The following is a 19,426-nucleotide window of genomic DNA, read 5'->3' as shown; positions in this document are numbered from 1 at the left end:
TAGGTGCTCAGTAGCTGCATGTGACTAGTGTGTACTTTATTGTACAACACAGTTTTGGTGATATGACTGCTGCTATCAAACACTCCTAATACTCCTAATGTGACAATAATTATCCAATTATCTAATTTTCCAGCACCATCTTCAATTAAACCTGTACCATCAGTGAGAAATTACAAAGTTTGCCATCACTGATACCAAAGTACATAAAAAATTCGTACAGCTTTGTGAAATCAAGGATTCTATAGCAATAGTCTCATATTTTTACTAATAATGCCTTCTGTACTCAAGTTTCAGAAGTCTTCACATTTTTCACGCCCACACTCTTTGTTTTTGTCAAAGAGAAAAAAATCTTCATATGAGCAGAACCAATGGACACAGACAGTAGGGGGGTTAGGGCATGTGCTGGGCAGTGGGGAGGGCCAGGGAGAGGTCAGTGGGGAAAAGGAGACATATGTAATTCTATATGTAATACTTTAAACAATAAAAAAAATTTTTAAAAAAATGAAATCCACTAACAAACCTAGTAGGTGTCAAATTCAACCAGTAAGAAGTTTATGTGTAAATTTGGAAGTTCACATAATTAACCTAAAGCTTAAAAACTAACCCACTTAAAAATCACAAACGGTGCTTTAATCAACGCATTTCATATTACATGTGAAAATAATAATATGTGTATTATATATATATGTTTATATTATATAGAATATCACTTTAAAGATATAAGTAATAGGAAAATTGTGGATAATAACAAAATTTCACTTCAAAGCAGATTGCATTTTGGGGGGAATCTTTACACTTTGAGTTGACATTTACATCATCATAAGGATCAGGAAACTATAGCTTGGAAGACATAATTATTAAAACATTCATTCAAAATGAATAAGTAAACAGATAAAGCACATCTCTCTCTGAAAGGTGCTGGGATTCCCATTTGACTGGAGCATGTGTCACATTACCAGGACAAATGGAAAGGGGTGGGGCTGGTTCAGCAAGGTCCCCACAGAGAGAGGGGCATCTAAAATCCAACCTGCATCTGCTTACCTACCACATTGGGTTGCATGGCATTGTCTTCATTGTTGCTTCTGTTCAAAGAGATTTTTGTAAGGATCAGTTTCACTGTAGAGTCGGGCACACAGTAAGCACTTCAAATACATAGGTAAATTGAACTAAAGTATTAAGTCTAGGCAGGGAGCTTTTAAAAACTTTAGTTGTCATCAATGACTGGGTATGTTAAATGTGGTCATAACCTTGTTGTGTTGTCTGTAGGTTAAAACATATTGATCTTTATATTCTAGGCATTTGGCAAATGCTGTTTCCCTCACTAATTTTTCCTCACTTGGTGATAAATACACCCACAATCCCCAAATATTATGAAATACTATAATATTATTTCAGAAGTTTAAAGATAAAGCAATTTAGTTGTAGTTAATGACTTTGAGAAAGACTAAGCCCAGTCATAAAGCAAAAGTATTTTTAGAAGAACTGAGAAAAGAAAGGATTTGTTTAGTTTTCTCTTCGTCACTAGCCTTATAAATATGAAATACAAGAACTGAAGTTTTTCCTTCTCTAAAGGGGTATAGCAGTGGGTGGAAGGGTACTAAAAATGGAAGGACCATAATCCGAACCCCAGAGTGGTTCCGCAGAAAGGATTTACCATTGCCATGAATTGAAGGCTTGTTTCTCACCAAAACTCATATGTTGAAATTCTAGTGCCCAGTGTGATGATGTTAGTAGGTAAGAGGATTAGGTCATGAGGCAGAGACCAAATGTGGTTCATGCCTTCTGAAAGAGCAAATAGAAAGATCCCTTGCCCCTTCAGCCATGTGAGGATACGAAGAGAAATTTTCATATGGGAAGAGGGCTGTCACCTGACCATGCATACATCCGGTCTCGACTTTCAGCCTCCAGAACTGAGAGAGGTAAATGTCTGTCCTTCATAATATTGGTGGTGGTGTTAGACCGCTGTTCCTGAGTTCAGAAAAAAAAAAAGAATTCAGAGCCAAGAACTGTAGCTCAAGAAGTTTATTGAGCATTTTAGAAAGAAAGTCTCAGAGGCCTCTAGAAGTGAGCCAGTTAGGCTGCGTGGGCTCAGAAAACAAGTTACAGAGGCTAGGAAAAGACCCTTGGAGCGTAGGAAGAAAGGCAGAGAAAAGGTGTCAAAGGAAAGAGGTGGGGGAGGGGGGAAGGGGAGGTGCAGATATGCTCTAGACCAGGCTCTCTGGACCCCTTGCTTTAAGGATTTTTACATCTGTTTTCTAAAGTTGGGTGCTTAGGAGATATCTCAGGGGAGGATCTTGATAGAATGTTCCTGCCCTGCCCATGCCTAACTGTCCACTCTATCAAAGGTATTCACTCTGTGATATTTGTTATAGCGGCCCGAATGGATTAAGACACCTGTCGTACTAATCGCTATGGGTGCATGTCCAATAAAAGGTGAAGTCCTTGCTTGTCAAGGACTATGCAGTGTAATAGCATTGCCAGTATAGCATATACATAATATTTCCTCATTATTTTGAGAAAGCCAAGTGAATAGAATAGGAATAGAGCTATCCATTTTTGAATATGGATAAAAAAGAAAGAAGCTTGAGAGCATACTTGTGTCAGGGCTGCCCCAGCGGCTTGGAAGCTTTATGTGAATTAGAGCTGCTTTCCCTCCTGCAGCTGAGCTGACAGGAACAGGCTGCATTCCAGCCCCTGGCCCGCCCTCAGTGGGCATCAGGTGTAGCGCACCAACAGAAGGGGCAGTGAATATGTACCAAACACTGCAGTGAATTTCTTAACTGTAGAAATACAAATGTCTAGTATTAATAATACTTAACCGCTCCTTACTCCCTCCCCAAAGAAACCATCAACACACATGGAGTAGCCTGCTCTTGCCTCACTGCTTATGGTAACTCTGCTGTCAAAACCAATTCGATGTTACATTTTCTGCTCACCTGAAATTCTCTTTATTTGACACTATTTTATTTTTAGCTATTCAAACTCTCTCCATTTTTATTTTCTTTCCAGCTTGAAATCCATATTTGCTAAGAAAAAACAACAACAACAAAAAAAACATTTTAGCCCATATATATATATTTTCTTGTCTTTGAATTCTGGTAGGGTATTGTTAACTAGAATATTTAAGTGTGCAGTTACTATTTATTTGCTTATTAATGAATTATCCTCTCTCTTCCAGAAGGCTTTGAAGCACTTTACAGTTTAAGAGGTTTGAGGAAATAAGGTCGCAGAGAATATTAGAGTTCTCCAGAGAAAAGAATTAATAAGTGTGTGTGTGTGTGTGTGTGTGTGTGTGTGTTTATACAAATGCTATATAATGCGCTGTAGTATTGGGATATAGATATTTTACACATATATTTATTTTAAGGCATTATCTCATGTGACCATATGATTGTAGAGCAGGTGTGGGAAACAGGCCATGAAATCATTTGAGCTGGCCCTGCCAAGGCATTATGGGTGAGTTAATGAAATGTTTGACCAAATACAGCAGGCTAATTTTTAAGTTGATAATTTTGTATGGCCCTCAGATAGCGTTATAAATATCCAAATCCCCTCGACATAAAAAAGGTTCCCCACCCCTGTGGTAGAGACTGACAAGCCCAACATGTATAGGTCAGGTCAGGAGGCTGGAAATATGGACAGAAGTTGATGGTGCAGTCTGGAGTCTGAATTCCACAGGCCAGCAGGCTGACAATATAGGCAGAGTTTCCAAGTTTCCGCTTTGAGGAGAATTCTTTCTTTTCCAGGAACCTTCCACTGGTTGGATGAGGCCTTATGTAGGCAAACTCTCACTAAGATAAAATAATCAAGCAATTACAGTTTAAATTACCTTTGAAATTCTAATTAGACCAACATGAATTACAGTAGCTTTGTACCTATGAGAAAAACTCATGTAAATCACCAATTTCAGTACATTGAAGTTAGCATGAAGTAGTCAGAGTAACTTGTTTCTTTATCTGGGTTACTATAGTTTTCTTCAAGGCAGTGCTAATTGTTTTGTATTCCTAAATAGTGGGATGGGATTCTGTAGATTATGACAGCCTCCTCTGTTTCCTAAATCTAAATACCAGGAGATTTCACCTCTTATACTTAATTTATGGCTTAAAAATAAGCCCTTTAGCCCTGGCCATTGTGGCTTGGTTGGTGGTGGGTTCAATTCCAGGTCAGGGCATATACCCAGGTTGCAGGTTTGATTGATGTCTCTCTCTCTCTCTCTCTCTCTCTCTCTCTCTCTCTCTCTCTCACACTCTTCCTCTCTATAAAATCTATTATAAAATTCCCTTCCTCTCTCTAAAATCAATTTTAAACAATAAAAATAAGCCCTTTGGAAGCTTTCTACTTTTTGTCCTACTTGGAGTTTTATTAAAAGAGAATTCAACACAATTTTATCTACCTTAAGGCAGGATAAGTATTTTCTCTCTATTACACTTACATATTATATCCTGGTGCTATGTGACTGTCTGGCATTATAAACTATTATATATTCCATTGAATGAATTTTGTAAAAAATATGCCTCTTAAGGATGAACTGTTTATGAATTCCCCATGGCCTCCTCCACCGAGGGTGCAGCATTTTACTAACCAGGAGAAAAATAGCTTAATTTCATGGTTTACAAGTAAGAAAAATAATACCTTCAATAATGAAAATTAGGATCTATAAAAGAATAGAAAAGGAAATGTAACTACTAAATGTTATGGGAAGCAATATAAAGATTAGTTCATTTAATTAGAACATAGCACAGCCATGGTGTTCAGCTATTCACAGGAGAATAAAGTGTGAGAGACAGGATGGTGAGTCTGAGTCCTCGGTTGGCCCCTGAGGACTCTGTGACTTTTACTGAGTCTGTGTTCTCTCATAAAATGTCAGAATCACAAAGCTTATCCTATAGGGTGATGGGCAATTATGTAATTGTTTAGTGAATTCTGAGTGTATTCCAAATATAAAGTATGCCATGTAGTACTTAACATTTAAGTTTTCTTGTTCTGATAGCACTGGGATGGGAAGCAAGAAACCTTGGTTCAAAAACTAATAATTTGCTCTCTTTTGTCCAATATTTTTGGGCGACAGTAATTTCTAAGTGGCGTTTTGGTGGAAAGAAAGACATTTCCTGGGTTTTTATAGCTCTAAAACTCTTAATATTATTTGCAGCTTTATTGTAAATAGCTCTGTAGAGATTTGGTCTATTTAAATTAGATCAATAAATTATAATTTCAAGAAAGTATTAGTGACTCGTGCAAGACCCCATAGAAAGTCAGCAACTGTGTGGAGATAAGAAATTTAGAATAGAGCCCAGAATCTGTTACTCCTGGCTAGTGTTATTCTGCTGAAAGTTATTTTATCCCTGCCTGGGTAATACTTTCAGTTACTATAATCCAATTGATTCTGTTCTTGTAAATCATGGGAAATATGGGCGTACTCGGCACACTTCCATTCACTGTGTCAGACCCTGTGCTAATTAACGGATCGGAACAACCAGACGCATACGGCATAGCTTCCTGCCTCCAGAAACTCAGTCTCGCAGAGGATCTTACAGATTGCCGTTTTTCACCAGGTTGTGTCGCTGAAGTCGGTAATGTTCGATGTGCTCTGGGTACTTCAATTACACAGCTTCCTTCAACATTTGCTATGAGGGATCTCAAAAGGAAGGACAGGAAAAACGCATTGCTTTGCTCATTAACAGCATGGTGAAGAAGAGACACATCATTCTGAAAGAACAATGAAGACGCTCATTTCTATCAGGAATTTGTACATTCGCTGTGGCATTTTGAAGTCCTGTGCCTGATTATGTATGCACACATCACACATATAAGTCATCCCCATCATACACATTTTCTACTTGATCTTCACAGCAAACCTGTGGGATAGATTTATCCTACTATTACAAAAGATGAATCCAATGTTCAGATATGAGGACATATAATTTAGCTATTTGTCTTCCTCATTAAATTGTAAGTTCTTGGGAAAGAGAATATAATAGTGAAAACAACTTGCTTATCCTGAATTATATGCCCCAGGAAAGCTGTGTGTGTACCAGAGCAACTGAACCTCTCTAAATACTGGTTTCCTTGCCTATAGAACAGAATTATGTGAAAAGAATAGAAAGTCTTGGTAGGGCCAGCACAGATTAGTTATACAATACATGCGTTCTACATGCAGGACACTATTCTATATGGTGGAGAGCCCACAAATAGCTTAGTAATGATGTGGGAGGGATGTCATCCAATAACCTCTACATGGGAGCTTCTTAAACAGCCGGTGGTTTAGCAGCGCTAAAAGAGTCAAACCCAATTATTACTTATATGCAAAATCATAAATGACTTGCAAATGATAGGGGCATGTTATTTTAATAACTCGGTGAAAGCTTAAGAGACTCTTGCCTAAATCCAGATAGGAATTAAAGCGTGATAATTCTTCTTATTCTACCTCCAACACACACAGAGTAGTGATCCAGAAATGGTGAATGCTGAACAGGACTTAAAGTGAAACACACACATGATAACCTTTATCGATCTTGACTTTTACACCTCGGTCAAACCTAACACGGAATATGAAAGCTTTCTCACCTAAAATAGAAAAATCCATATGTTGCAATTCGGGGGAGAAAAACACAAAACTTACAAACACGTCTGAGTTGATAAAACAATGTCTGATTACCAGGACGGTACCCACAGACCAAAGCATTCAGCCTCATTAATTACCATTTGGAACCAAAGTGGCCACTGTCAGTCCTGCGGCTTATACCCAAGCTGTGACAAAAGAAACCAACCGCCGAAGCCGGTTTGGCTCAGTGGATAGAGCGTCGGTCTGTGGACTGAGGGGCCCCGGGTTCGATTCCGGTCAAGGGCATGTGCCTGGGTTGTGGGCACATCCCCAGTAGGAGATGTGCAGGAGGCAGTGTAAAAAATCAATAAAATATATTTAAAAAAAAAAAAAAAAAGAAACCAACCGCCTGAGTGTAGCAAATTCCCTACAGAAGCAGGACGCATAGAGGATGATGGTTCCTTTAAGCAATTTTGGAGAAGCTTAAAGCAGCTGCCCTCAAAAAAGGCAGAGACTCTTTAAGGACAAAAAGAAAAGTAAGGAAGTTCTGTCCCTCCGTGTGGGGAAAGTGAGCAGCTGTCTTACCTGCCAGTGCAAAAGCTGTGTTTGAAGACCTAAACTCCAGAACTTTAAAGGAGACCTTATTTTTACTTTCTGTTGCTTCATTCCCTGTGCTATTCAATTTCACAATTACAAAGATCAATCCTTTCAACGAGTTGATTGATTGCCATCATTGATTTTGAACACAGAGGGTGGTGAGGAAACATACATAAGTCTTGCTCGACATTTCAGCAAATTTCCTTCATTAAGTGTTTATATTGGCAAACCTGAAATGTATGTTCTTGCCTTGGAAATGGTTCCCTGACGAGCATAAACTGCTGGTCGTCCCCTTGCTCATCCTTATAAATTTTTTAATTAGGGCAGTGGTAAAAAAGAATCGAAGAGAAGTGCCACCTTCTAAGTGCTGGAGGAACAAACAAAAATAAAACTTGACTAGTGGCAGTGCAAACCGACTCTAAACTTCTAAAAGCCTTCCAGAAATATTACAAAATATTTTCACGCCTAATCTCTTTTCTCTCCTTTTCTAAAGTCTCAATATTCTGTTTCCTACAGACTTTCTTACACAGGCATATCGGCGTTCTTAGCTGGAACTGAGTCCCTTTGGCTAAGAATGGAAAATAGTACTGTCATGCTCGGCTAAGCAGTTTTTGCAGGGCTAACCATGTGGCTGCCCTGTGAAATAGCTTTCATCTTACCTCAGCCTCTATTGCTAGACAGCACCTACCGATGTTCGAAAGAATTCTCTCGGCCTCGCTCAGAATATATGCAGTGACTGCTATTTTAAGTCTACTGCTGTGGGTACCAAACATTCAACGACCACACAGTTCAAATATCTGCTTTCCCTCTTTGCACCCTCAGTCAAGCCTCCCTCCTGTATGCTGTGAAGACATTTAATTCAATTCAGTGAACATTTACGAAGAGCGTTCCGTACTTTGTTAGGCACAGGAAGCACACATGAAGAAGACATGAGCTTATAAACTGATAAGGAAGATAGCCATGTAAACAAATATAACCGAGTGTGATAAGTGAACACACCGGACTCTACTGAAGGTACAGAGGTGAGAGAGGAGAGCAATGCTGAACTCTCCCATTGGTGGAGGTGAGAAAGGTGATCAGGAAGGCACCCTCTGAAAGACAACCTGAGTTGAATTTGAAAAGATGATGAGGGTTTGCCTTTTTTAAAATCAAAAGTGACAAATAGATGGTTAAGGTTTCCTGAAAACATTTACATTTTAATTTGGAAAAAAAACAAAAAACAAAACAACCACCACAAAACAAAATAACTGTAGTCAAATTTTGGAAACTCTCCTCTCTTGAAGAAGAGTAACTCTTGACCTCTCCCTGCTCTTTGCCTCGCTACCCATGTTTATGTCTGGTGACTCACACTTTCTCTGCTGAGTTTGACAGCCCACTCTGCTAATTACTACAGTCTGTCTATGTGTTTACTAAAGCACTGCACTAAACTGGAATCTTTTGTTATTGCCCCTTTCTCACGTTTTTTTCTTTCTTTCTTTACTGCTGCATCAGAATTAACAGATTTTATTTGTCCATGCCTCATCAACATTGCTTATTAAGCTTTTCATATGAAACTGTTCCACCTCACTGTTTCAATTTCCTCATCTCTAATATGATAGCAGCAGTACCTACTTGAAAGGGTCCTTGTGAGGATTAAGCCAATCACAATGTGAAAAATGCTTAGAACAATGCAAGGCCCATTGTGCAAACTCAACAAATATCAGTATTGAGATAGTCAAGAAGAGCACCCCATACCCAGGAGCCTTTTCAGGTAAATTGCCTGTTTATCCCCCTTGGATTACTCCCGGTTTGAAACTAGCACTTTCAAAATTCAGTCAATATTTGAACGAATGTAAAAAAGCACTATGGGCCAGATACCTCTTTTCTAAACCAACAGGACTTTCTCAAGTGTGGGTAAATGGGACATTCAACTTTTACTTCTGTCTTTTTATCTAACATGCATATTTTTTCATCTAAAGCAAGTATATTTTAGTTATAGGTTATGTGACAGTAGCTCCCAGTGGGGGATCAGTAGGGGCCAGCTTAGAGGTTTCAAGCTTCTCTCATAGCTAAGTGTAGCCATGTATAAGTGTGCTCTGGCCAATGGCACATGCAGAGCAGCACTGCTAGCTCTTGACCTTAAAACCATAGGATGTTGAATTCCCTGCTCCCTTTCTTCTTCCTACTGGCTGGGAGATGGTGGAAATTGAACCACCTGCCATGGATACACAGGTGAAAGTTAAAAATCAGAGATGGCATGCACAAGTAACTTCAAAAAGCTTGCTCACCTTTGGATGGATACACAAGAAAAAGAAAACAAACTTCAATTTTGGCAGGTCAATTAGAGTAGGTTAGTCTGTACCCAGTGAAATGAAAGAGAAGTAACTTAATGTAGAGAAGTGTAAATCTACATTGAATTGATATTTCCTTTCTATACTAATATTCTGAGTCTATTCACTACAAAGTTTTTGAAGCACTTAATATAATATTTAACATCTATCCTCCTCCTAAATAAGAAATGTTTCTTTAAAAGTGGTAGAAGAGCCCTGGCCAGTTTGGCTTTGTAGACGCAAGGGTCTCAGGTTTGATTCCTGGTCAAGGGCACGAACCTGCTTTGCAGGTTCCATCCCCCACCCAGGTTGGGGTGGGAATGGGAGGCAACCGATTGATGTGTCTCTCTCACATCAAAGTTTCTCTCTCTCTTGCCCTCTCTTCTCCCCCTCTCCCATTTTCTCTAAAAACCAATGGGAAATAATATCCTTGAGTGAGAGAAAAAAAGTTGGAGAAGAAAGTTTCAGTGGTTATAGTATCTATATTATCTACTTTTACCTTAACTACCATTTCAGTCTGTCACACTGATATATCTCTACACAATCATATATTGGCTCCAGGATTCATGTAACTGAAGTTTGAAAAACTAGAAGGTGTTCTATGTTCTATTCTACCTGGTAGCTAAGAGCCACTCTTACCTCTTTCTATCAGTGAAAAAAAAATTAAATCATGTTTTCCCCAAAATGTGTTAAATGATGTTTTCCCCTACTTATTATCAAAATCTAACTAAATGTGCTATATATAGCTATTCCTTAAGAGACAGAAGAAATAGAAGTATCACTTGGAATAAGTGAAATTAAGTGTGAACATTTATGCTCATCATAGGAATAATATCTTTCTAAACATAATCTCTGAGAAAATTCCCTGTTAAAGCATCAGAGATAAAGTGCAATTTATATTCATACTTTTTCATCTCATTAGAATCTTTTGTGAGCAATCTTTAGCCTGCAGCATCTGTTTCTGCTTGTAGAAATGCGGTTAGAAAGCAAAATTGAACTATTTGGGCTCTCAAAGTTCGCATTAAAGCTGCTCTAGACAAAATTTACTTTGGCCTTTCAGTTAATTAACCAACTTAACTGTTAACCTCACCTCTTACAGTGTTAAAGAAGTGAGATGTGCGTCTCTCACAATTATAACTTAAAGCTTGTATGGGACAAGATGATAGTTTTTCTCATCAACTTAATGTCCTTCCCCCAAAGAGAAATGTGCATTTAAATGGAAGATAAGGAACGTATCAAATTTAACATAACAACTTCTATTGCACTTTCAAAAATTTCTGTTTTTCACCCTAAGGGGAATTTATTCACTCCTCTTTTGTAAATCAGGTAATAAAACATTTCTTGTACAACTTTGTTTAAAGTCTCTGCCCCCTCACATCCTTCCAGCTACCTATTAAGTTGTTATCTAAACACTTTCTGCCCTGTATAGTAATACAAGTTGCATTTCAATTACTGACATGCATATTATATATATACATAAATAAATATAATTGCCCACCAGAATAAATTAATATTTTCATTCTTAAATATTTAAAGGTGACCCTGCTGACAATGCTATTGAGAAATTGTTGAAAATTGCTTGTTTGCCTTGTATGGGGCTGATTCATTCGAAGTATCTTACCCCACTCCTCTATGCAGTCACTGAGGACACCCTTGGATGAAGCTTGTCATTTTACGTGCTCTAGAGAGATTTAAATTGCAAGGCCACTGTCATTAGCAATCTGTCCGAACATCTGGAGAAATAACTAAATTAACTAACAGAAATTTATAAATATATCAATATATAACAAAGTAAGGATTAAGTTATACACATAACATCCGATATTCTTGGAAGTTAGGTTCCTAGAATGTAACATTCTAGGAATATTATAATAAAAATAAATGATCTAACATAGAAACCATGAATGAGTTAAACATCACAATTTGATTTTTAAAATTTCTGCACTTTACCCAACACACTAAATATATTCAGTATTCTTATTAATATTATTGTTTAAAAAATGCAGATTATTTAAGTTTTGGTTTTTCTATTTATATTTTCCTAAAAAATTAATAACATCATTGAACTTCTGATCTTATAATTAATTATCACTACAAACCCAAGTCCCATGGTGTTCCAGAACAGTTGCCCCTTAAGAATTTTAAAACAGCATCATCCTGCAAAAAATGTAACTCCTATGTTTGAACTAATTTAAGAATATTGGAATCAAATCTTAGTCATGCTACAGCCACACAGTTTCCTTCAAGAGAGGAGGATTTAAAAAGTGATGTATTGGGCAACCTGAAGGACTGAAGAATATATAGGTGATAACCTCCAGGAAATGCAGGAGTCTGTAGTTGTTTGGCTTACAGAAAGTCGTCTTTGAAGTTGTTTATTTTGACTGTAATCTGGAAGATAACAGAATTATGCAAAATGTGCTCTATGTTGTCAATTGTAGAGACTCAACAAAGGGTAATAACCAACGAGTGTACCAATGGGTGTAGAGAGTTGAGGTCCTCTGATAGATTTATAACATTGCAGGCAGTATTTCTCTTGGTGTTTGCTGTTTATCATGATGTTATTTTGCAAACACTGAAAAAAGAAGTGCTGAAGTATCCTGCATAGGGACATAGGAAATGGTCCAGATGTCAGCTGCTTCTTCTTGTCTCATAAGATCACAAAAAGATAGACTTGCACCTCCGGTGTCCAATCCCTGCAGACTCTTGTACCCTCTTCAACATTCAGCAGATTTGGGAGAACTCACATTGTCAGGATCTCCTTTGGTTTCTGCTTCAGTCCATTTATCACTTGTGGCTCCACATGTGCTACCTCAGCCACAAGCAGTTTCAAGAAAATAGGAATCTTGGCCCAATTTTTCACTTAAACAAACAAGCAAAAAAAAAAAAAACCCAAAACAAATAAAAAACACTCCACCTTTCTGATAAGGACATTTTGCAGGGGTGAGTTCAGAACTATCATCCAGGTGCTCTGCAAGAGCAAGGTCAAACTGGTTTTACAGTGAAGAGCTGTTTCCCATTCTGATTGATCAGTGAGTCCATCCTCACTTGTGGTGCCCATTCCACACAAATTGTCAAAGATTTTAAATATCATCCTTGAATGTGGTAGGATTGGAGGGAAGATGGAGATTTTGGAAAACTTCAGGAATACAAACAATTTCAACAAATAATACATTTCAACATGTCTAGTTTTTTATTTTTTTTAACTTTTATTGATTTTAGAGAGGAAGGAAGAGGGAGAAAGAGATAGGAACATCAGTGATGGAAAAGAATGATTGATCGGCTGCCTTCTGCATGCCCCTTACTGGGGATCGATCCCGCAACCCAACATGTGCCCTTAATCAAAATTGAACCTGTGACCCTTCAGGCCATAGGCCGATGCTGTTTCCACTGAGCCAAACCAACTAGGGCTCAACCTGTCTAGTTTTAAAAGTTCTTTAGCTGTTCCACCATTTAGCTCATCTACCCAATTCCTTCTTTCTCATGTCTTTTTTACTATCCTCTCCATCACCCCTTAATTCTGTGCATTTGTAATGTTGACAAGCTTAGCTATCTCTTTCTTTCATTTACTGATTTCCCTCCAGCGGTTCGCAACCTGTGGGTCAAGACCCCTTTGGTGGTCGAACGACCCTTTCACAGGGGTCGCCTAAGACCATCCTGCATATCAGATATTTACGTTATGATTCATAACAGTAGCAACATTACAGTTATGAAGTAGCAACAAAAATAATTTTATGGTTGAGTCACAACATGAGGAACTGTGTTTAAAGGGCCAGAAAGTTGAGAACCACTGGTAGAGCTTCCCTGCACCCCCCCCTCACACAGAGAGCCCCCCACCCCAACTATCTGGATTTTTATAGGGACAATCCATAATTAGGAACATAACAATTTAAAACAGTATAATATAAAGTAACTGTGGCTGTTATTATATTACTTTGAGTCAGTGTTCATATGTATATTATTCATTTTAAAATCATTCTCTGAGGTCACCAAATAGATCATCTGCTTATAGCCCATATCCCCCAGCTACTCTCATATAGACCTCCAAAAGAGGGCTTCAGAATTAGCATAACGGTGACATTTCTGCAGCATAGGAAGAAATCTTTATTTCAAGTACTTTTTTTCTTTTAACCAGTCCTTAAGACAAAATAAATCAGACTCTCTCTGACACTTGAAACCACCCATTTATTTAGAACTGATCTTATATGTTAGCATTTCCAACCTTGGAAAAATGATCTGAGGAAAAACAGGAGACATGATCACAAGTGCATTTTTCTCTCACTACTGCACATTCCCATTAATAATGCATGTTGATTGATCTGCAATATCTGGAGACTACTGGATATGCTGTTTGGATGTTTATCTGTCATCTCAAACTCAGTGTTTCTAAAACTACATGTAATATCTCGCTGAATCCTCTGTAAGCCTCACTAACTCAGATTCCTTTAGCAAACTTTCTCTCTGTCACCTACATTCCCATTAGGCTTGCATGGCTTGAAATATGTTAATCTTTCTTTATGTTCTAACGGCCAACCGATTTTAAAATTAGATACTTTTTAACCTCTAAGGCTTTATTTCTTTCTAAAAAAAAAAATCCTATCTGTTTTAGTCCCATTGCCAACAAACTTCCTTCCTATAACCATTTCTTATCTGACTCTGGATCTGGGGTCATCACAAGATACCTGAATTGGTACTTGAATAGCTTCCTTGATAAATTCTCATGTTAATTTATCTCGGTGAAATAGAACTGACCTAATATTTATTTTAATAATTTTACTACCTTCCTAGGAAATCTTCCTCATTCTCAATTTTCACCACCTTCAAGCCTATGCGTGAGTTTACGCGTTTATGCTTCATAATCTGATTGCACTCTCTAGACCCAGATTTATTTAAGTAGTTTGGTCAGTTATTTCACTTATCCAACAATTGTACTATACAAATTTTACTCAAAGAATTTCTTCCAAGGCTTTTGTTGTAGTGATTATGTTCAGTCATCACACACACACGGTGTGTCAAACATTGTCATTTGTCCGGTGACCTTGCCTACATGTGTTAACATTTTTTGAGCCATTTTTCTTCTCCGCAGAATGGAGTTAATACCCACCTTGCAGATTTGCTATGGGGATTACATAGGTACTGTTATAAAATTACCTTCTATCTACATAAAGTATGAAACCAATAAATGTTAATTTATTTAGTTCCCCAACTCTCATGGAATTATCTTGGAACTCTATTGCAATTCTCTTTGTTTACACAGATAATATGGAATCAAATTCTACTATATTGAAAACACTTCAAACTCTGGTCCTGCTTTTTGCTTCAGTTGCACTGTATGACCTTTCTCAGTAGTGCCTTGAAATGCTACCAAGCTGGACTATAAATAACTTTAAAATGCTCATGAATTTGTTTGCCTCTGTATTTTTTCACAAACTATTTTCCCTTCCTCATTTTTTTTTAAAAAAATCTGTCCTCCGTTCTTTCTCTAAAGGAGTATCTATTGCTAGTGATTCAATAATCAACTCAATGTCACCTTCTCCCAGAAGCCTGGACGTACTCCTGTTCATCTGTTATACAGCATTCTCCGCAGGTTTATCATTAAAGTTAACAACATTCTATAGGCATAATCTGCTCATTCTTTTATGTCTCTCACTGCTCTGAGAGCATTTTGAAGAAGAAACCATTTCAGTCATCTTGGTGGCCAATATAAGGGTTTGAAATATATTTCTTGAGTAGGCTCCTTGTTAAAATTACAATTGATTTGCCTAAGAATGCTTGATATTTTATGTTAGTCTGTTCTCTTAAATAAACTATAAGCTCCTTGTGTATATGACGTATAATATTTCTATTATTCCTACTACTTAGCATATTAGTTTACATATAGTGGATGATAAATAATTATTGATTGGTTGACTTTGAATATTAAAAATGATATTTATAAAGAGAAAAAGGGGGTAGAATAGTTCTTTTGAAGTGGTATAAAGCACTATATCATGTATTTTCATTAAGATCAATTCTGAGGACAATATGTTTCCATGTACTGCCTACAAATTTGGCTGAACTCTGGGAAGTGTGTAGTTTAACAAGGCTGAATAAAAGTGATAATATTTTAACATCAAAGCAATAGTGTGACACTTTTACAAAATTCTACATGTGTTAATAAGATTTTTTTCTATAATTTTACTCTAAAACTGAGTATTTATAAGAAGCAGATTAATGGGAAAAGGGGGTCCTCTGTAATACTTTCAGCAAGAAGATAAATTTTTACAAAAGAAGTAGATTCTCTGATTCTATATAAAAATAATAATTATAAAAATGATGACTTGGTACTTTTTGAGCCTTTTATGTGTCAGATACATATTTGACAATTTACAAATATTACTAAGATTTATAGTAACTTGGCAAAATAAGTAATATTATCCTTCTATATATAGACTGATATATAAGCAGAAAAATTAAATAGCTAGTCTTTGATTACAAGGCTACTAATTAGAGTCAGAACTCACATTCAGATTGATCTGTATCCTGAGTTCATATATTCATTGGATGGAATCCTATCACCCCAAATTCATGTCCTTTTGGAATCTGAGAATGTGACCCCTTTTGGAAGTAGGATCTCTGTATAGATTATCATTGTGTGTGTTTGTTTTTTTGTTAATCCTCACCTGAGGATATTTTTCCATTGATTTTTAGAGAGTGGAAGGGAGGGTAGAGACACAGAGAGAGGAATATTGAGAGAAACATAAATTGGTTGCCTCCCACATGAGCCCCGCCCAACAGGGGCTGGGGATCAAGCCTGCACTGAGGTACATGCCCTTGATCAGAATCAAACCTGAGGCCCTTCAGTCCTCATGCCAATGCTATATCCACTGAGCAAGACTGGCTAGGGCTGCATATGTTATCATTTTAAAATGAGATCATATTTAATTAGGGTGGGCTCTAATCCAATATTACTAGTGTCCTTATAAGAAAACAGGCATAGACATTAAGACAGAAATAACTAAATATGAAGACAGAGGAAAATAACTGATGCATCTATAAACCAAGGAACATTAAGCATTGCCCACAGCACCAGAGCTAAGAGAAAGGCCTGGAAGAGACTTTTGCCTTATAGCCTTCAGAGAGAGCATGGCAATTTGTGCCCATAGCCCTACAAAACTAATACACATTGTGATAAGTAATATAAAAATGTTAGCACCAGAAAGTTTGATATTAGCAGGTATTTTTTCAGTGATATACATCTCAGAAAAAAACTCTTGCTTTCCAGTTTACTTTTGGCTAGCATTACTAGTACATTTTAAAATTACTAGAGTTATTATTTCTGCTTTTTGCATTATACACAGTTTAAACAATTCTTAACATTTCTGCCATCAGAAAAACACCTTATTTTTATAATTGGTGATTCAAGCATTATTTCTTTATTATCGAAAGACTACGCTCGAAGGAGTTAACAAAATAGTTCCATAAGATCTGCAAAATGGTAAAGTTTAAATACCTTGAGAATGGGTGACAATGATGAAATTTACCTAAGCCACTGTGTAAATGTTCAAAAGTCTTAACCACACCAGGTTTGAGGAACAGACCATTCTTTGTGTGTTTGTTTAAGGGGACAACTCTGATCCTAGCAGAGAGAAACATCTTCAGCTCACTCACTCTACTTCGATTTGTGACAAGACGCAATCCACCTTTTCTTTAGCTTCTTCTTATATTAATAGTGTTTTGTATTTATATTGTCAAGAAAATAATGGAAAATCACCTGTGAAAAGGCTAGGCTAACCTATGCAAATAATGCAAAATTGATGTGCTTATATGTGTGGCCTTCCATCATATGCTTACAAGGGACCTATTAAAAACAAGGCTAGGTAGAACTCTTAGTTAGAAAAATACACACACACAATAATCAAATATAACCATTCTAATAATCTCCATTTCACAAGTTACCTTTGCAAGTCCTGCTCTGTGTGGTTCTTATGTAAAGTCAATGCTTCCTCACTGAGAAAAACATTCAAGAAACTAGATAGGACAGCCTGACTTTATTCATAGTCCTCGTGTTCCTCAGAGTTTAGTAATGGCGATCTGAAAAAATTAATAAGCTGTCAAATTGTAGACTTTCTTTAGCCCAGACTGTTCCTCATCAACTTTTGTACCCTACAATTAACTGCATGCTAGGATCTATTAATGTATTAATACATGGGGAAGCATGCTTGTTTTAATTTTCTTTTCCTAACAGAGATCAGAATCTTGACCGGCTTAATAGGAAGTTGAATGCTTTCATATGTCAATGAGTAGCTTTTATTAATGTTATTGCACTCTGTGATATGTAGTGATGACCAAATGCCATTTGAAAACATACACTTCTTAAGGTGTTTAGAGTTGGAAGGAAGCTTAAAAAAATAATCTAGTAAAATTCTTTCAAAGTCTCTAATTCCTATATTAGATATTCTAATAAAGTAATCACAGTAGGAAAAAAATATGAAAGAAATTGGCAATAGAATGAGAAAACAAGCCATAGACTAGGATAAAATATTTGCAAAAATGTATCTGATAAAGGATTGTTATCCAAAATACACAAACACACAAAAATCTCTTAAAACTCAATAATAAAACAAATAGCCCAAATAAAAATGGTCAAAAGTCCTGAATAGACACCATGCCACAGAAGATAAAAAGATGAAAAATAAGCATATGAAACCATGCTGAACATCATCTGTCATTAGTGAATTTGCAAATTAAGCAATAAGGTACCTTGACATACCTACTTAGAATGGTAAAACTCAAAACACTGACAACAAGCTATCAAATCAGACATATGCTGGCTAGGATGTGGAGCACCAGAAACTCTCATTCATTGCTTTTGGGAATGGAAAATTGTACAGAAACATTGGAAGACATGTTGGCAGTTTCTTACAAAACTAAACATACTTCTACCACATGACCCAGCAATTGCAACTCTTGGTGTTTACCCCATAGTGTTGAAAACTTATATTCACACAAAAACCTTTATAGCAACTTTATCAGAATTGTCACAATTTTGAAGCAATCAAGATGTCCTTCTGTAGGTAAGTGGATAAATACATTGTGGTACATCCAGACAAAGGAGTATTAATCCTATATAATAAAAGCCTAATATGCTAAGTGTCCAGTCGTCCGGCCGTCCGTTCAACCAGTCAAAGCATAATATGCTAATAATACGCTAAGGCCGCTCAACTGCTTGCTATGATGTGCACTGACCACCAGGGGACAGATGCTCCAACAGGTAGATTAGCTTGCTGCTGGGGTCCAGCAGATAGGGACTGAGTGAAATGGGCCAGACATGCCCTGGAACCATCCTGCATCCCTCCCCGGCCCCAATTGTGCACCAGTGGAATCCCTCAGCCTAGCATGTATCCTCTCACAATCCAGGACTCCTCTGGGGATGTCAAAGAGCCAGTTTTGGCCCAATCCCGCAGGCCAGGCCAAAGGACGCACTGGTGTATGAATTCGTGCCCTGGGCCTCTAGTCAGTAATAAAAGAAGTGAGCTATAGAGCCAGAAAAAGACATGGAGGATACATACTGCATATTATCAAGTGAAAGAGGTAAATCATAAATAGCATGAGAAGTTTTTCTTTAAAATAATCAGGATTAAGGAGAGAAAGCACAAACTTCTCACTACAGTATTTACTTCAAAGTTTCTGTACCCCCTGAAATCATCTTGGTGCCCTCAGTGTCATGTGCCCCACACTGAGACTTAACCATTGGGAGCCTTCTTTAGTTCTTTAGTAGGGCCCATTGGACAAAGCTATATTTTATAGTTTATTCAGGCTAATCTATAATTTACTAGAACTTTATTTCAGAGAGATGATGAAAAATTCAAAACACTTTTAATTCAGTTATCTTGCTACATTTCTTTATGTTAGTGAATTTTATCGTATTTCATTGGGGTCTGACAGACTGATTACCTGAGATACAGTGACAGAGAGGAATTCTGAAATTTTTACAGTAAGT

General features: G+C 37.2%; 1 protein-coding gene and 1 long non-coding RNA gene across 2 annotated transcripts in view; both read right to left on the bottom strand.

The window, feature by feature from the left end:
• The window catches only part of LOC107184897 (cat eye syndrome critical region protein 2-like), a gene marked incomplete at its 3' end in the record, with an annotated part of 80,935 nt that extends 73,203 nt beyond the window's left edge, over positions 1-7,732 (bottom strand). Inside the window, 6 exon segments of the mRNA XM_015571442.1 lie at positions 1,042-1,142; positions 1,883-1,968; positions 5,533-5,706; positions 6,494-6,564; positions 7,127-7,215; positions 7,665-7,732. Of these exon segments, the coding sequence (XP_015426928.1) occupies positions 1,042-1,142; positions 1,883-1,968; positions 5,533-5,706; positions 6,494-6,564; positions 7,127-7,215; positions 7,665-7,732 (589 nt within the window).
• A 2,290-nt stretch (positions 7,733-10,022) lies between these two features.
• Positions 10,023-19,426, bottom strand: part of LOC107184906 — a 16,273-nt gene continuing 6,869 nt past the window's right edge. Inside the window, exons 3-4 of the long non-coding RNA XR_001515805.1 lie at positions 10,495-10,500; positions 10,023-10,034 (exon numbers count right to left, since the gene is read on the bottom strand). This is a non-coding gene — a long non-coding RNA (uncharacterized LOC107184906). The remainder of the gene's footprint in view (positions 10,035-10,494; positions 10,501-19,426) is intronic.

The sequence above is a fragment of the Myotis davidii genome, unplaced genomic scaffold (genome assembly GCF_000327345.1).
Source record: "Myotis davidii unplaced genomic scaffold, ASM32734v1 scaffold8, whole genome shotgun sequence".
Lineage (NCBI taxonomy): Eukaryota > Metazoa > Chordata > Mammalia > Chiroptera > Vespertilionidae > Myotis > Myotis davidii.
The sequence above is the reverse complement of the archived record's forward strand: the minus strand, read 5'-3'. Positions and strand labels throughout refer to the sequence as shown.